Here is an 18,486-nt window from a genome sequence, read left to right as displayed (position 1 = left end):
GCCAGGGTGCCTCACACAGCCAGGGTGCCTCACACGGCCCTGTTCCAAACACCTCCCCATCCCAAACACCTCCCCTCATTCCACCTGAGACACTCTGACAGCCCGGCTCTTACACCCAGACACACACACACGAGCCCAGACAATTTATTTTTTCCACACGTGCCAATTCCCCCCGTGCTGACCTCAGAAGTCATTTCTGAACCCTGAATATGAATTGTTGAAATGGTGCTTGTTTGATGGTGATAACTGGGCTGTTTAAAATTCAGGCTGAACTATTTTCTCCTCCTGGCTTTAAAAATAACAAGTAAGACAAACTGTAGTACTGAAGACACTTCAGTAACTGAAACATCCTCAAGAAACACTATATGCTTTTGGCCTCCAAATGCTTGAGGCTGAGAAAAGGAGGTATTAAGACAAAAGGATATTTTGTCCTCTACAGAGATCTTGTTAAGCAGCCACAGGCCCAAACAACAGCAGTTCAAACTGGGCCATGAATTGGGATTTACCAGTGCATCGGACTTGCACATGTGTGTGCTTCCCCTGCTTCAGAGAGAGGAACGTAGAATATTCTGGAAATATTCTGGGGGATCACTCTGCAGTTAGGACATTTCATTCTCCATATTTCTGGGACATATGTCATGAGTTACATATGGATGTTCTTCACACTATTTACCCTGTCCCAGTCTATCAGCAAATGTACACACTTTAGAAGGACCCCCCTAAGTACACGGTATCAAAACCAGAGTGTCACAAAATGTGGAAATACATTAATTTGGCAAGACTGGGTTGCACTGAAGTCCATGAAGATACTTGCAGTAACCCAGGGACAGGTGCCTCACTAGAAGCAATAAAAACCAAGATCAAGCACAAAAAAGTCCTTCCCCCACTCAGACAGCACTAGAGATCAGCTCTGAACCAGGAGCAAGAGATTCAACTTCCCTAACAGACATTTACTGTCAGTAGTTACAACTCCAGGCATCCTTCATATTTCTGTAAAAAACACAATTTCTTCACTAATTATGTTCTTAAAATCCATGACTCCACAAATTTGCATGTTTCACAGTTAAACATGCATTGTGTAAAAACTTTTATCTTTTACCGCCTGTAAAAATAACACAATGAAGAGGTGGGTTTTGCAGGGAGAGGTCAGCTTTGCACTAGCCTCTTTTGATCAATTTATATTTTTTTACCATCTCTCTTCTAACTTAACTGCATTCAAAACCAAACAACACCCATACCTTTCCACAAGCAGGTTTCTCCCCGTGTGAAGGATCATGCTTGCTGCAGCTCTTTCATTTTGGAGACTTGAACACTGTTTTCAGTACCAGGCAGCCAAAGAGCCACCATGCTGACCTTAGTAAAAGCAGGTTATGCTACACTTGAAATTGTTAGGTTCTTTCCTCCACCACAGCTGTAGATTTACATCTTAGTCCTACTAATTGCCTACTTACAGGTTCAATTTTCAGGGCGTTTCTGTAGCTCCCAAAGAAAGCTGCTTGTGCTTTTAGAAACGCTCTTGCCACACCATCTCCAGTGGTTGTAGAGACTTTCTTCAATCTGTTCTTCAGTGCAGAAACCTGAAATCACACAGCAGGTCTAGATCACTCTCCTATCACAAACAAAGCGTAACACATTGGGGCACAGCTAAATGAAAAACGTGCTAACCACAGCAGCAGCTATGACAAAAGGCGACATTGTGAATTCAGAGTCGAATTTTTCAGTTCTAAAAGCATTACTTTTCAAGCTGTTTTGCCTCTCCAAGATACAATTGGATTCTATTCAGAAACCAATAGGACAATAAAAGCTTCATTGAACCTTCCCTCCTACTTAAAATCCGCTGTTACCATGCTGCTAAGTACTGTTTTAAAGTTAGCCCATGAAGTTCTGTGTCATTTTTGATTAGAATCCATGAAAGAATTACAGATAAATTAGTCAAACATCAGATTAATAAGAGAAACCGCTCTGCATAGCTGGGCCATCCATCACCACCAAGGCTAAGATCAAATTCAGGAGGTCTGAAAAATTTGTTCGCCACAAATCCAAGTTTTTTTTAAGGCTATATTCCCTTGTAGATTTAATGGAAAATAACCCCGTGAGAGCTGTATTTGAGGCTGGGGGGTTCCCCCACTGCCCCTCAGCAGCACTCAGGGAGCCAACATGTACAGCACACTTGTGGGCTCAGACAGGGAGATAGAGACCCATGAGGAAAAAGCTCGAATTAGGAAAATTAATTTAATTTATTGCCAATTAATATACAGTCAGATAGCGAGAAACAAAGACAGAAACTCAGACACCCTCCTTCGTCGCCTGTTCCCAGCTCAGCTCCCCGCCCCGATCCTGCCTCCCCTCTGCCCACACCAGTCCCAACAGCTCCTCCTGGACGATCCTTCCCCCTCACACTCTTCCTCACCCTACCATGGGGTGTTTTGCCTGCTTTCAGATGGTTTTGAAGCAGTTTGTCGAGGGCTGAGCTGTGCCTGCCTCAGCCGCCCCTCAGAGCCCCTCATGGCCCCTCAGAGCCCGTCATGGCTTCTCGGAGCCTTTCATGGCCCCTCAGAGCCCCTCCTGGCCCCTCAGAGCCCTTCATGGCTTCTCAGAGCCCCTCACAGCCCTTCAGAGTCCTTCATGGCCTCTCAGAGCCTTTCATGGCCCCTTAGAGCCTGTCATAACCCCTCATGGCCCCTCACAGCACCTCATGGTCCCTCACGGCCCCCTCTGAGTCCTTCATGGCCCCCACAGCCCCTCACAGGAGGCCTCAGCCCCGTCCCTCCCTCAGTTCTCCAGCGTGTCCCGGATCCAGAGAGGGCAGAGTTGCTTCCTCATCTGGCTCCACTGGTGTGAAATACTGAATCCACGCTGGGCACGGCTTGTTTTCCTCTCAGAACTAGATGTTATCTTTGCACTTGTGTTTACCAAAACAGTTGCAAAGACATTTCCTTTTAAATATTCCGCAGATTCTGCTGTAGGAGGCATTTCATTACAGTTATTTAGTATAACAGAAATAACCAAGAGCGTGTCCAGCACTGTTTATAAATCAGAGTGCTGTGGCTTATGCCAATGATCCGTGCATTAGCGAGCCCACAAACCCACATTAACACAACACACAATACCAGATTTAGTCTCATACCCATAAAATAAGCTCACTCCTATTCACTAAGATAATGTCCCTCAAGGAGCGCTGTAATTCTCTAAATGTAAAAGCTTCACCAGATTTTCAAACCTGAACAGCACACTTCATGTTCAAACAGGTCTGAACTTTTAGAGATGAAATATCCATTTATTTCCTATATTAACTTATGAAAAACCATTTAAAGGTAGTTCTTAAAAGTGCAATAAAATGTCCAGAGCTCTAAGTAACTTTTAAATCCATCTCAAACATTGTTATAAAGGGTTTTCTTTAAATATTAATGTGAAGATACAGAACTTGCCATCTATATAGAAGGAAAAGGCTTCGTTTTAAACAAACCAGAAGTTCAGAGGGCTGGTCACAGCCTTTCTGTGCTTTAGCTCCCCTGGCTGGTACAGAAGCAGAATATTGACAGGTATTTTGATAATTGCTTGAACACTGTAGCATGTCTGTTTTATACATATGCAGGATTACTGCAATAGGTATGCCACAGTATTTTAACAAAAAAAAAATGTTAACAGCATGTTAAAGACACTAAAAAGTAACAAAAAATATAACTCATACTTTCTATGGAATAAATTAGTACATAACTCAAAGAAGATGATATGAGCAGAATTAGGGTTGTTTCCTGCCAAAAGAGGCAGTCATACTTAAAAAAAACCTAAAAGACTGTGACCACTGAAAATGAGGATTATTTCTAGCCAAACAGACACATATACATGCAGTCTACCCTGAGAGTGTTTTTAAAGAAGATTTTTATACTTCTGGCAGCTGAGGTTTAAAGGTCCGATTTCAACTCTCACCATGTTTCAGAATGCAATCTGTGCAATGCAGCAGAATGAAATGGTTCAGTAAAGGTGCTAGTGGAAATTCTTTTAATTAGGTTCAGGGCTTTTCAGTTGTCAACATGAATAAAGCAAGAAACCTTCTACTGCAAATGCAGTGTAAGAAATAAAAACGGATTCACCTTTAGGAAGATGGTTTGGCTGCAGAGTTGTGGTTTGGTACTTCTGGCTGCCCTGGAAGCAGGACATTCATTTCCCTGAGTGAGAGCCAGGAACAGCAGCCTTCTCCCTGTGGTGGGTGGTGAGGGACTGGACAGCAGGAGCTGCATGGTCACAGCACTGATGTCCCCAGGCCCCTGCAGTGTCCCCACACCCTGCCTGCCCTGGGCACACCCTGCCTGCCCTGCCCCAGGGCTCCACAGAACAACTGCACACTGACAGAGCCAGCCCGGCCTTCAGTCCTTGGAATGTGGAGCTCTGGCTACAACCATGACTAGAAGATGACACTTATTTGGAAATACATGAAAAATCCATAAAGGTTGCATAAAAAAGAAATAAATTACTACCCCCTCTTTGCTATTCGTTGCAACACAGACGGTGGTGTAGGAGACTTGTCAGCAGCAGATGCACTTATTGTAATCACAGTCCTTAATAAATCTCTTTTTTTTAATAATGACTATTTTAAAAGGAAAGTTGCTTCCCGGGGTGCTCTCATGCTGCCATATTTTCAGCAATACATCAGAAGCAGAAGGTGAAGGAGGGACAGTTTTTCACATTTCAGACAGTGAATCAGTAACACAGTAGTACACACCTTGATTTTCCTGGCCAGTTCAGGAAGCCTGACAGCCAACAGGTACTGCTGAGGTAAGTGGGGCAAAGAAACTTTATCTGACTCTGCTGGAACTGCCTCTGCAGCTCCTCTGACACAAATGCTAACTGGAAAGACCCTTGGGTAGCCTATGTTTGCTTGGATCCTAGGAATTAAAGAATAGCTCCTTCTAGATTCTCAAGAACCAACAGTTTAGGTAGCAACATCACTGTCATGAAACTCAAGCACAACACACTACCTGAAGCTCTACAAGAACCACTGGACTTCATTCACTTGATTTAAAAAGCTGATCAAGCAGGGGGGGAAACGGCTTCAGAAATTTTCCACTGGATTAATTACCTGATGGTGAATGCATCACACAGAAGATGTTTTTCCTCACTGCTGAATATAGATAGATTTAATTTAGCAAAGTAAATTTTGTCTATTCAGCAGTGCATGAATTGCTCACTGCTCACATTAAGTAGCAAAGCTGACATAGTAGTTTGACATAACAAGCATTTATGATCAGGAAACTCCTGAAGACATTTTTAGTTTCTCAGGTCATAAATGCATCTACTTCGACCAAGACCAGAGGGGAGACACACTCCCAAAATCTCCCCATCCTCCCAGGGAAGCAAGAAGGAAAAAAAAAAAAAGGAAAGGAAAAAAAAAAGTATAATGGATTGGCTTTAGAGTCTCCCTGCTGAGATGAACAACTTGATCCACTTACAGTTCCAAACACATGATGCATGAAAGAACTGACAGAAATTCAATTCTTGCACAGCAGAGCAGCTGCTCTCTAGTGGTCAAAGCCAACTCTGGAACAGTGTGAAGGGAGAGACCTGGAGGGGAAAACTGCCCCATCCAGGTACCTGAAACAATGCAGAGAGCCAGGGCCGACAGAAACCCTCATCCAAAACATTAATTACACAGCGCACCACGACTCGAGTTAGAGCTTTGTTGTGAAAAATATTAATCCCAGCTGTATTTATATGGCACTTGTGAAAAAAACTACCCCACGTACGCTACTGGTGAGCCCTGCCAGTTAATTGAATTTGCTGGCAGCACTTCCTCTGCTCTGCTCTAAACATCCTCCCAGATAAAATGGAGCTTTTAAATAGACCTGTGGAAAACTGAATCAAGAAATTTGAACTAATAAAACACAACTCTCTACTGTTATAAAAGTGAAGTAAAAGTAAATAATGAAAGGAAGGAAGTCTCTTAAAATTTATTACATTCCAAAGCTTGAAGTTCTGTGTTTATTGCAGGAGTCTCTTCTGATGTTCTACAGTGCACCCACAACAGCTCCTTTAATGAAGTCTCATAAAATCTAATATAATACTTGATTGTTGACAAATCATATACATGTTTGAGGCCCCGTGCTCACTGTATCCAGACATTTCTTACATAATTCCATGAAATTTACAGGTCTGTCGTTCCTGGGTTGTGGATAATGGCACGAGCAGTGACCAGCTGGCAGATTTGGATGCTGGGAGTGAAATCAAAACGAAAAACTATATAAAGCCAGAAAAATTCATGGAAGCAACTTTTATAGACTGAATGCTTGGTTAAAGCCAAATTGCTCCCAATCAAGATGGCCCTTTGCCTTCCTCCTGAGCTCCCTGTTCCCGCAGGATGGATCCCACTGTGGATCCCAGGGGAATGCTGGGGGTCACTGCAGGAGGCACTGGGCACTCACCATCCCTGGAGCTGCTCCTCAGACACACCAGCTGAGACTGAGCTCCCTGCATACCAATTTTCTTTCCTAACTGCACATAGAAAGGTTCGGATCTCCCTGTCAGCACAATATTTCCATGGAGCAAAAGCAACCCAGATCTTCCCTGCCATGTTCTCCTAAACATTCACCCTCTGCCCTAAAAGCAGCTTCTTACACTCTCACACACTTCTCTGCTCTTCCCCCTCAGCTTCTTTAGTGGAGATGATTCCAGCAGCAAGTGGGATGGCTTCGTGTCCCATCAAAGGGAAACATCCCATTAAAGGGAAAGATCAAGTATTTATGCAACATTTCTATCAAGTTATTAAAGAAAGCAAATAATTTACCAAGAAAAAGTGCAAATGAGAAAGAAAATAAGTTCTGAATTCTAGCAGTGCATGAAGTGAAGATGTAGGAATCCATTTCACATGATATCACAGGATATTAAATGCAAGAAGTTCTTCAAAGCTCACCTGGAAGCAGTCACAGGAACAAGCCCACCCAATTTCATTTGGAAACAAAAGTTATCTAACAATAATAGGATTTCTAGCTCCTGTGAGCATTGGCTAATTCTCATTAGGAGGCTTCAAAGCATGTCTGCAAATGTTCAAACAGATATTCCCGAACACCTGGGGGAAGAACTGAGGAGCAGCAGTTTGGATCCATCTCTCCACACGTACCACGTCATTGGGGAGGCTCTGCAGGTCATCAAAAGGAGTTTCCAGTGTGTTGGTGTCCACGTTCAGAATCACCACATCCTCCAGGGCCATGCTTCGGACCTTCTACGTGGGAGCAAAGCCAGGAAAAGGGAAGGACAATGTCAGTACGAGGAGCTGGTTAATTTTGATGCATAAAGGACACAAGTGATGGCAGAACATCATGGCATTACAGAGCTTTCAGCATTTTAAAAACAACCAACATTCCTGACTTTGCCATCATTTGTTTTATTTACTCATTTTACAATGCTGAAAAATTAACCTTCAGTTGGCAGAGGGGAGTTCTTAACATCATGCACACTGAAATGTTTCAAACCAGAGAGTTTGGGGTTATTCAAGCAAAGATTTATTTTAAGCACCTCTACTAATGTTTGTCTTAATTCTGGTGTCCTGTTTGCACATTTAGCAGCCTGCAGCTGAGTGAGGATTTCAAGCATAGCTTTTCATATTTAGAAATTCATTTAAATAACAATAAAGAATGTCTTTTCTAGGAGTTAAGAGTTGTAGTAAGTTAGGGATGGGAACTGGTTTCCAAATTCCAGGTTGAATTTTGGAACTCCAATAGAGACAAGTTTACAACTGCATTTAAGTAAAATGGATACCACCAGAGGTTAATTAATTCCACCATATCCTGGTCAGCAAGTCTGAACTTTTTCTCCTGTTCCCATGAATTGAGGGAAAGAAAAGTCTCTAATCTAGTTTGAGGGTTACATCATCTGTAACAGTCCGTGGACACAGAAGAGAAAAGCAGAACCTACTTCTCAAAAGAAGGATCATTAATACCTATAAGTGTCTAAAGGTATCGGTGATCTAAGCAAATTTAAACACTGTCAGACTTGATTTCCCTGCTTAAACAACAGTAAATGAATCACTGATACCAAACAGAGCAGCATTTAAATACTTAACACTTCTTGTACTTAACAGGAGAACTGGATCTTTTTTTCTGACTGACTGAGCCCACAGGTTTAAGGTCTCTTCAAATAAAGCTTTGAAAATTCAAAATCAGACAAAGTGGAATTATAGAATATGGTAATTGAGGCAATTTCCCAGTGACACTGTAAATAAACTTTTAAGTACCTATATACCTACACACACAACCAAATGCAAGTTACTGAGGAGGAAAGTGAACAAAAACATACTCAATTTTTAATTAAGGTTTTGTGGGGTGGGGGGAATTGTTTCCCTTAAAAGAAAGGAACTAAAGTCCTAAAACAATGGCAAAGTTGAGCCTTAGGCAGCTAAATAATTACCCTCAGTTTTCAAGGCTCAGTCCTCTGTCTATAAAGCAAACTGCTGTGTACTTAGGGCTAAAAAAAACAACCACCATAAAATCCACTTTGTAGACATTTAAGTTTAGGTCTTCATGAGACATTTCTTCAGCTTAAACAGAAGAATATTACATTTAATGCTTTCCATATAAAAGGCACCAGTACTGCAGGACAAACCAGGCACTTTGCCTTTCAGGAACCAAAGGTCACTCTGTTGGCTGCATCTGATAAACTCTAAAGCAATCCAGGAGCCTTGCTCCTTCTAGGAGTCCGGAAGCACCAGACAAACTGATTTGCTCCTTCCTGTTTCAGAAAATTAAAAATCTCACTTATACTCAGAGGAGTCTAAAAACCTCCAACAAAAAGGCCTTGCAAAGTACTTAACCAAAGCCAGAAGCTTGTCAAACTCGAGTGCTGGCAGGACAAGACAGGAGGAATTCAAACCTCCTCCTCATTCCTGCCCAAGAAGCAGCACACGCGTGGTGAACGTGCCAGGGGGGGTTTGTAACTCTGGGGACGAATCTGCACCTTCCCTTCAGCTGAATTTGGGGTTTTCTCAGCACAGAACAGGCTTGTTACACATGGATCAGCCAGGGAGCACAGCTCAGGGGGATGCAGCTCATGCTGCAGGGACTGGAAATGCTGCTCGTTGGATCATCCCCCACAGGGCCCAGAATAACTGTACTGAAAGGGGGCTGATCCTAAACTCTGCTCTGCTGCACCTCTGCACCACAGAGAGCTCAGCCCTGCTTTAAAACTCCTCAATATTTGTACCAAGGCAGTGGATTTCCCTCGAGACAAACCCTCAGATTTAATAGAACACCAGAGACTAACTTGATTAATAGCATCTGTCTTGCAATGCATTCGAAAACAAGCAATTTTTTGATGGTACAATTGTGGCTCATCCCAGAGAAATGCAGACTGACCATTTCACCTTAATCCTTAGCTGGTTTTATCATCTCTCCTTTTACTATCATCATCTTTGATAAAGGTATTATCAGACAGTTATAAGGGCTTTTGTCAAATAATCACACGCTTCTTTCACTGAACGTGGCACCCGTCAGCCCAACTGACAGGGAAATAACAGTATGTACTCTCAGGTTGGAATCTGAGTAAAAATTCCCATCATTCAGCTGCATTTCTCACATTAAATCCCACTGGACTCCATGAATCACAGCAACATGTAGATCATTTTTCACAAGTACAGTTTGTGTGTTGTCACAATTTTCTGGAAATTCGAAGGGACAGCCACAAGCCACACACGGCCCCCATCCATATTCCACAGCTTCCTGGAGAGCTAAACAAAATTTTACAAGTAAAGTGATACCTGTTCGACAGACTGGACTGTGTCCAGTATGTTCACATTTTGCTGAAAAAAACGTAGAAAAGCAAAGACCAAGAGGAAACGTGACCATTACAGTTTCCTACAGACCAGGGATGTGCTGAGCCAAAAGTGCATCACATCTCACTCCTGCAAACCTCTCTTAACCATCCCTGCCCAATTACTTGTAGCCATAATTAATCATCTAAAATCCATCTAAATCAAACTAACATCTACACCTGCCTTTTATTTTAAATGTCTCTTTTTAAAAGAGTGGAGAGGTATGGAAAGCTGGTTTAACAAGCTTGCTGAACCCATTGTTTATGGCCTCTATAAACATGGCTTAGTAAGAATTACTGACTTAATCAGAGAGAACTTATCTCCTGGTGAAAAGAGCACTTTAAATTTCAGAAATGGCACCTTTACTGTGAAAATCTCTTAACTTTTCAAACAAACTCCAGGGGGCCTTAAACACCAGGTCCGTAAATAAGCACAGTCAGGGCGCCTGTCCCGCTCCCAGGCAGCCAAACACTTGAAGTCATTTAAGTGTTTTATGTGAAAGTTCACAAAACCAGAGAAACTATATTCTAATAGAAGTATTAAGGGGTGCTCCTCTGTCTCGCTCCCATCACATGCTACCAGCAATATTCATCAATAATACCAACACCAGTTTGCACTAAATGTTATTTTATCACCACTGGCTACAGTTGGCAGGTTTTGCATTTTCTGCCATAAAAAAATCCCCAGTTAAACTTCTTTCAGGTGAACAATTTTATTGAATACTTCAATTAAAAAAAAAACCACACAAAACCAAAAAACCCACAACAACCAAACACCACCACCACCCTCCCCCCCTCAAAACCCAGGTTTGTGTCACTTCATGGCCAAATTGGTGCCAAAACACAAACCAAGTTGATCACGAGGCTTCATAACCAGATACAAAAGTGATCAACATATTAAAGAATGTTGTAACAGTGAAGAGGTAACACACCTTCCACCAATTCTTTTGGAAAGGCAACTCAACAAAAAACTAACATTCTAGCTTGCTTGTGCATTAGATTTGAAATTATTGTAAAAGTATGATTCACAAGAAGCCTAAAATCCATTTGCTTAATGACTTGTCTGTCCTCAGTTAATAGTTTCCATTTCTTTTCCTAAGGAAAACACCCCAACGCTGCAGACAACAGAGTGTCAATCTGGCTGCCAGAAGCAGGAAAGGCAGCGGATATAAAATTTTATTATTTCATGCCCCAACAGCAGCCAGAAGGACTTAATGAAACCCCGCTCAGATTTACAACCTGAAATGGCTATTCAGCAGACAGCTCTGGGTAAGGGGATGTGCCCCCTGACCCCGGGGCCCTTTGATCCGGGCACAGCAGGTGGGCTCCCACCCCCCTGCCCATCTCCCACCTTCCGCCCGGGCACCCTGAGCCTGCACAGGTGATTCCCAGATCCTTATCACCAGCAGCTGCTGCCAACTGAGTGACAAACAGCACCAGGGCTGGACAGAGAGAACCTTCCTTCTGCCTGGAGCTGCAGGGCTTGGCCTTCCTGAGCACTGCCCCTCCAACACCCCCCACTGCAGCCTGACTGAAACACAGTTGTTATTTCCATTTCTCCAATAACTGGATAAAGGAGAACTTCATAAGTAATCTGCCATATTTTAAAACGCATTTTTATCAATACTCCTGAAACCATGCACAGCAATATTGGTAGCATTTGTGAGTTTGGGGTTTTAAGGCCTGGATTTAAGTGTATCTATAACCCCTTCATTTAAACCCTGTGGAAAAGTTGCACTTCTTCACTCACAGGTAGAAAGGCATTGATTTACTAAGAATAATCGGGTGGAAAAAGCTAATTACTACTTCTCATCCCAATAAAAAAATATAATTAACACCACCAGTGGCAGATCCCAGTGGTCACTGAATTCTCAGGGTGTGTTCTGAGGAGGAGGGACCCCCTGGCAGGGCCAGGGCTGAGCCCAGACTGACAGAACTCGTGCTCAGGGCTCGTTAGCTCAGCCTCACACACACTAATTGGGCTCTGACTGGATCCCAAACAGAGCATCCTCACACCTCCCTGAGCCAGAGCAGGGAAATGTGCCAAAAAGTCCTTCCCAAATGAGTGTGTGGGGTTCAGAGGGCCCAGCTTTCCACTCACGTGGCTGCACAAGGGAGAGAGAATCAACACCAGGTGAGATCAGCCACCCTGTCCCACCACGTGGAACACTGCAGGAATTTTAGGGAACCTGTCTTTCCTGACAGGAACATCTTTACTGACACCAGGTTAAAACAAAACCCTGCTCCTACAGCTTTTATGATATCCAGAGTTGTCCTCTTTGCTTAGGAAAAAGGTCAGGAAACCATTCTGAGCTGCAATGGCAACACATTCATCCTGGACAACCTTGGAAGAATTGCAGTTCTGGAGGCCCAGAAAAAGCCCTTGAATGACTGGAGAATTAACAAAAAAAGGGTAACTGTAAATGCTGGGTTTGTGGCCCACATAGGGCAGGAAGAGGGATGGCTGATCCTGGCACAGTTCAGCTGCCAGAGCTCCACATCTCCCAGCCCAACACAACCATCCCCACAGTCAATCAAAACCACATGTGCCCAAATTCCAGCAGGGAGTCCCCGGGGTCAAGGGCATTCCTCCTCCATCAGCACCATCCCACTAATAACCTTCCTACAGAAACAGTTGCTGAAACCATCGTTTACTCTGACAAAATGTAATGGGCTGCAGTGAGGTTTGACACCACTTCCAACACAAAGGTCAATTTAATAGAATTTGAAGACTAAAATAACCTACAGTACAGAGAGAGAAACCAACATTATGGAAGGGGTGTGTTCTTTTGATAGAGGTTCATTTTCCTATCTCATTATTTATCACTGCTAAGTACTTATCTTCCTCTAATATGAATTCAATTAGTTCTGTAAGCATGTTCCATTATTCATGTGATAGCTCCAGCCTTGCTTATCCAACAGCTTATAAACTTTTAGCCTTCTTTGAAGTCACTTTATGGATTGCTAAATGGAAATCTTATAAAGAATGACTAACTAGGTGATGATAGAAAAGCTGAAAAATAAGAGCACAAAACACAGCTCTGTATTTTCTACCAAGGTTTTCCCCCATAAATCAGTTGGAGCCCTCTGACCTATAACAGGAGATTATCTTATCTCACTGGAGAACATTTCAGTCACAGCAAATTAGATTTAACAGTCAATGGATATGCTTGATATTTTAATCATAAGAAAAATTTGTCATTTTCCATTAAAACAACTGCTCCTTCCACAGAGCCCCCGTGGAACACGGGAAACTGCAAACTAACTTCGGGGTACAAAACAGGTTGGGAAAACCCACTGAGCTGAGAGGGGGTATTTTCTTTAAAATCAGTGACATTTCTGCTTCTTCCAGAGGCCCCATTCCAAGACTGGGACAGCAAAACCCACACAAACAACACTGAAGGTAGAACATGATTTTTTCCTGTACCCCAATCCCCTCTCCCCTTCCCAGCACAGCTCTCCCTGTGCAAGCTTAGGCTGCCACCAACATTTCCAGCACAAGGACAGTCCTACAGTGGGAGCTGCTGGGCAGAGCCTGAGCCCAGACAACCCTGGAGTCCCACCTGCCTCAGCTGGAAGGGAAGGCTGGGGAATTAACCCCTTATCCTGACACTGGAACTCGTGGATTTACTCAGAACACTTGTAAAGTCCTATTTGCTGAAATTTCAGCATTTAAAAAAAAAAGGAATACTGAATAATGGCAGTAGTTTGTAGTTCTAGTTTATACAATTATTTTGATATGGAAAAGATAATATATTTTTAAAAATACAAAACTGCTATATCATGAGGAAAAAAATTGCTGTTGCTATTAGGATGTTATTCTAACAAACAAACCACAGAATTTTATATCTACATGTGAAGGAAGGGACAAAGACAGTGAGCCCTGAGCATCGGAAACAGGCAGAGAGGTAACCCAGGAACTGTCCAGCTCATGTGCCAAACATCATCCCTCCCTTGCCCAGGGCACAGAAATCCTGCAGCACTTGCCAGCAGCCAGATCCAAGAGCCACTGTGGGGTTTGATGTTATTTTCCGATGGAACAAGTAGAGTTACTGCAGGATACAGTTCTATCTGTATTCAATTTATCCCTAAGAGCAGAGCAAACAGTTTGGTTTATTTATTTCATTTATTTGATAAGGCACTTGGAATAACTGTACTTTGCCAAAGCGTGTCTGTGTTCCAGAATCTCTGGCTATTCAGCAGCCAGACTGGATTTAGTACTAAACAGATTTTTTCACAAGTTACTAAAATGGATGAAAATTGGCTTCTCCAAGAACAACTCCTTTTTCTGAGTTTTTACAGATGGAGTTTGGAAGGCCCACAGAGCCCTGCAGTCTGAAACACAGAGACAAAGAAGGAGGCACTGGGTTTGTGGAGCAAGGCAGGAGTGAGACATCACACAGAGTGACTCTGAGGTGGAATTCTTCATTGTTTTCCTGCATCCATTCCCAGGCCAACCACAGGCTCGTTGTGAGCACAGGTACCTGTGAGAGCTGACAGTGTCTGCAGGGAGATGTTACCCCACCCTCTGCCAGGGCTGCTCCTTCCTTCACAGGACCACAATAACCACACAGTGATGGCCTGGCACAGACATGGGGCAGGAAGGTTCTTGATCACCATGAAAAATACATTTCTTCCTAGATATCACCTCGCTCCTGCCTGTGCAGCATCCAAGGGGCATTCTCAGAAGCCCCCTGAACACAAGCATGTGATGTGCAAACAAATGCACATGTTGCCTTTAAAATAATTGGTAACTCACTACCACAGCCTACTGCAATTCTGTACTTTATTTAGCAACATAAAGGGCATAAAAAAATCATCTGTGCCCAGGATGGTAAGGAAAAGAAAAAAGACATTCTGCACATTCAATCTCCTCATGAAAAAACTGACTTCTAAAATTACTTCACGTTATTGCTGGGAAAGGGGGGAGTTCCACAGCACACACAGACACAGGGCATCATTATTACACACATCTGCCCTAGTGCAAGAATATTTGATAGTATTTCCAGAGAAATGACACAATACAAGAACAATTATCCCAGTAATTCACGTTCCTTTACGTGATGTAAACCCAGCTTTCCAAACTGTTCTGTATCCTGAACACAAGGGCTGAATTTCCGGGGATCTAAAGCAGGGACACAAGTCAAATAACCTCCAAGGGCACATGCAGCTCTCACCAGTCCACCCCTGCAAACTTAGGAGCCCCCAGGAGGCAGGAATTGCCTCTTCCCCCCCAGAGAACACACTCCTTGTTCAGGCTTCCCGTGCAAGGGGCTCAGCCAACACTGACGAGCGTTTTCACCGGGACCTGAAGGAGCCCCCAGATACTTCTGAGGAAAGTCATCCACTGTTTCACCAGTCAAAAGCAAATGTGTTATTTCCACTTTTAGAGTTTTTAAAAAGTCACATGAAGTACTGGGAATTGTTTATAGGAGAAGCTTTCTGTGAGGGCTGGTTCTCTGCCAGCTTTGTGTTAACATTAACAGCAAGTTCCTTCTTTTCAGATCTTTCGAACATTAAAAAAATTACAATCTGTCTGCAAAAGCCTAAAAGAGAACTGTAACTGTCAACATTGTGGTTTAATATCGACTCTGCCTTCGTGATTCAGTCAAAGCAAGGCACTGAAGGGACTAAGTGGAGCCCCAGGATGGGGAGGGGACACGTGGTGAGCTCGTCACCGCGCACAGAGGCTGCCCAGGGAGCACGGGGAGCACACGGGGCTCCTGCAGGTTCACCATCCCCACGTGGGCTTAACTCCCTCAGCACACCCACATTAACAGCATCAGTTCATTTTTAAGCATATGAATGAATGTATAATTGCTCGTGGAATTTGGCTCTAAATCATTACACTACGTACAGTTTCAGAAACGGTGAGAGAGACTTACCTCCATCAAACTCAAGTGTATCCCAATGAGGTAGGGCATGGGGGCACTGCAGAGAGGGAAAAAAAACAGCTTTACATTCCCACAACACTGGAATCACACACACAACTTACAAAACTAGCTACAGGAAAACACTGTGATACTGGACTAGATTTTGCTGAAAAATTAATATATACATAGATATATAAACAAACCACGTGTGAACAAAATGTTATTCCCGATTTGAAAGACTGTTTTTACAATGCAATATCCTCTCAGGCCTGTAAGACTTTAATTTTTCTTGACAGAAGAATTTTCAAGTGCCTAAGTTCAGGCAGGTACCTAAGGACAGATACTAAACATATCTCTAATAGTGGAGTCTTTTGTTAAATAAAACAAACAAAATGTGTTATTGCAATTTTAAAAACATACCCAGAGTTTTCTAAGAGCATTCTTTCAAAAAATGCATCCTGTTGTAGTGTCAAGTGGCTAATTTAGTGTATATGCATCACCTGGTACGACAAGTTCTGAATTCTTTGAATGAGTCCAGACATATTTTTAGGCAATTCACTTTCAAGTATAAATCTCGACACATTTACATTTATAAAAGAAAACACAAAAATTGCTTCTGAAGATTCTGCTAAACTCCAGAGTTCCAGGACATACACTGATAGCAACACCCCCCTCAGAACACAAAACCTGGATACCCCCAGAGGCTCTGAGGCCACAGTTCATCCCCCAGCACAGGGTGATGCTTTTGCTGGTGACCAGAGTGGAATGTTTCAGGCAGACTGATGTGCTCAGTGTCCCTGCCCAGGGCCAGCCCAGGGACTGGGGCTCTGGGTCCAGCTTCCAACACTGAGCCATGGGAGCCATCAGGGAGGTGCCAGAGCTGCTAATTGCAAATATGGCACATCCTGCCTGCGAAACAGAGCAACACAGACAGACACAACTTCTAAAATAGAGCCTCCCTTCGCTTTGGATGCAGCAGCTCAACGAGCTCATTTTCGATTTCAGATGAAAAAATGAGAGAAATGTCACTGTACTGCCTTGGATTAAAATATCTCCCATATTGCTGCTCTGAGCTGATGCCTACTGCTCAGTAAGAGCAGTGCAGTGCTGAAAAAACCCCTGAGACACCAGAACAGCAAAATTCCTGCTCCTCCTTTTCCTGAAAAATACCTTAAAATATATATTTACTGATAAGCATATTAATATTTATGTTGTTTATTTACACACCCCCTCAAACAGCCATTCTGTCGGATGCTCCACTGAGGTGGAAGCAGCCTCTGCATTAGACATTCTATATGAGACCACTTTTTTTTCTGTTTGAAGACATTAAACCCATGTAACTTCCAGAGCCCCTTCCCAGTTCCCTGGGGAACACTGGAACACATCCCTGCAGGAACTGCACGAGAACCCCCTGCCCTGCAGCCCCTTGTGACAGAGCCCAGAGGGGCTGGTACAGCAGAGACTGACCCCGAACCTTCTGATTCCTTGGGAATTCCACGGGTGAGAAGCACAGCACACACCCAAGCCCTTGGACAGGAATTCCCACCACACACCAGGACGCTGCCCCGGGACACACGGAGTACTCAGCTGAGCAGAGCTGCTGCTGGTCACTTTGCACGTTTGGTTTGTGGCAAACACCATCTCTTCATTTCCAGTGGCCAAAGTCCAGGAGCGAGAAAATTCCCAGGAATTTTATACCCGGGGAACAAGGCCGGGTTTGGCTGCACCGCGTCCCGTGGGCTCTGCTGCCGCGGCTCCTCCCGTTCACCCACCCCAATGTGGTTCCAATTAGGAACCTCCAGGAGCTCGGCAGCTCCGAGCCCCAGAACGCAGAGTCGGAACCTCAGCAGGAAGTCTAAAGCCTGCAAATGCCTCAGCTCGTGGAGGCTTGGCAGCTGGAATGGAAGGAAGCAGGAGGAGTGCAGGATTCCAGCAACCCGGCAGGGCAGAGTCTGTCACCCAGCACAGCAACATCTGAACGGGGCAAGGGCTTTAACTGCATCACACCCATTTGTGAATCCTCCAGTTTATCAACAAAAGAACAATAAGAATGTCTAAACCTAAAAACCAGGCACCTCCAGTAGGATTTTAATGAATTACAGACAAGATCTGGCTCAAGATACATGGATCAGCTTTGGATGGAAATTGTGGAGTGACAGACATTACATGGAAAGGCAGCACAGCACATAAAACAATTACAGGGACAGCAAAAATAACCCCAATAAAATATAATCTGGTAAAGAGCATAAATATTTCCAATAAAATCTACCAGGGAGATTCTATTCTTCTGTCATCCCTCATTGATCTGACTGAAAAGGAAACACACCTGGAAGTAAATGTTGAAGGTTCATGTCAGGCTTCATAAGTTGCTTTTATCACCATTTCTCTTTGCCATGAGTTAATCATGTGCCATTATTTAAATGCTCTGTCACCATCCTGTGCAGGGGAACGTGGTGTGTGTCCCCCTTCCCTGCTCAGGGCACACACAAATAGTTCTTCCTCACTGAGATTCTCGTCCTGAGACACGGAACACTCACGCAGCTTTTAATATTTCATCAGGTTAGATGGTACTTCCAAGACTTTCAAGGGAAGTTCAGTGAGACACATCCCTCGAACAAAGGGAGAAACACCCGGCACAAGCTTTAATCCTTCGGGGAGCCCCGGCAGATTAAAGGCTGCCCTTCGGGCCAGGCCTTCCCACTGCCCGACACTTCATCAGTCCTGGGCCTTCTTACAGCCCCAGCTCCTAATGACTGCGGGTTGTTTGCTGGCAGCCCACAGCCATTAAGTGCCAAAGGCACAAGTATCAATTCCT

The 18,486-nt window shown here is 43.7% G+C and overlaps 1 protein-coding gene across 3 annotated transcripts in view; it reads right to left on the bottom strand.

The window, feature by feature from the left end:
* DENND1A (DENN domain containing 1A) overlaps window positions 1-18,486 on the bottom strand; it is a 153,244-nt gene that overhangs the window by 52,447 nt on the left and 82,311 nt on the right. For all 3 annotated transcript variants that reach the window (XM_027650060.1, XM_027650058.1, XM_027650059.1), the window contains exons 11-13: window positions 15,684-15,729; window positions 7,115-7,216; window positions 1,452-1,577 (exon numbers count right to left, since the gene is read on the bottom strand). In XM_027650060.1, the coding sequence (XP_027505861.1) occupies window positions 1,452-1,577; window positions 7,115-7,216; window positions 15,684-15,729 (274 nt within the window). The remainder of the gene's footprint in view (window positions 1-1,451; window positions 1,578-7,114; window positions 7,217-15,683; window positions 15,730-18,486) is intronic.

This window comes from Corapipo altera, unplaced genomic scaffold (assembly GCF_003945725.1).
Source record: "Corapipo altera isolate COAL_440 unplaced genomic scaffold, ASM394572v1 268, whole genome shotgun sequence".
In the NCBI taxonomy this organism is placed as follows: domain Eukaryota; kingdom Metazoa; phylum Chordata; class Aves; order Passeriformes; family Pipridae; genus Corapipo; species Corapipo altera.
This window is presented reverse-complemented; position numbering and strand designations above follow the sequence as displayed.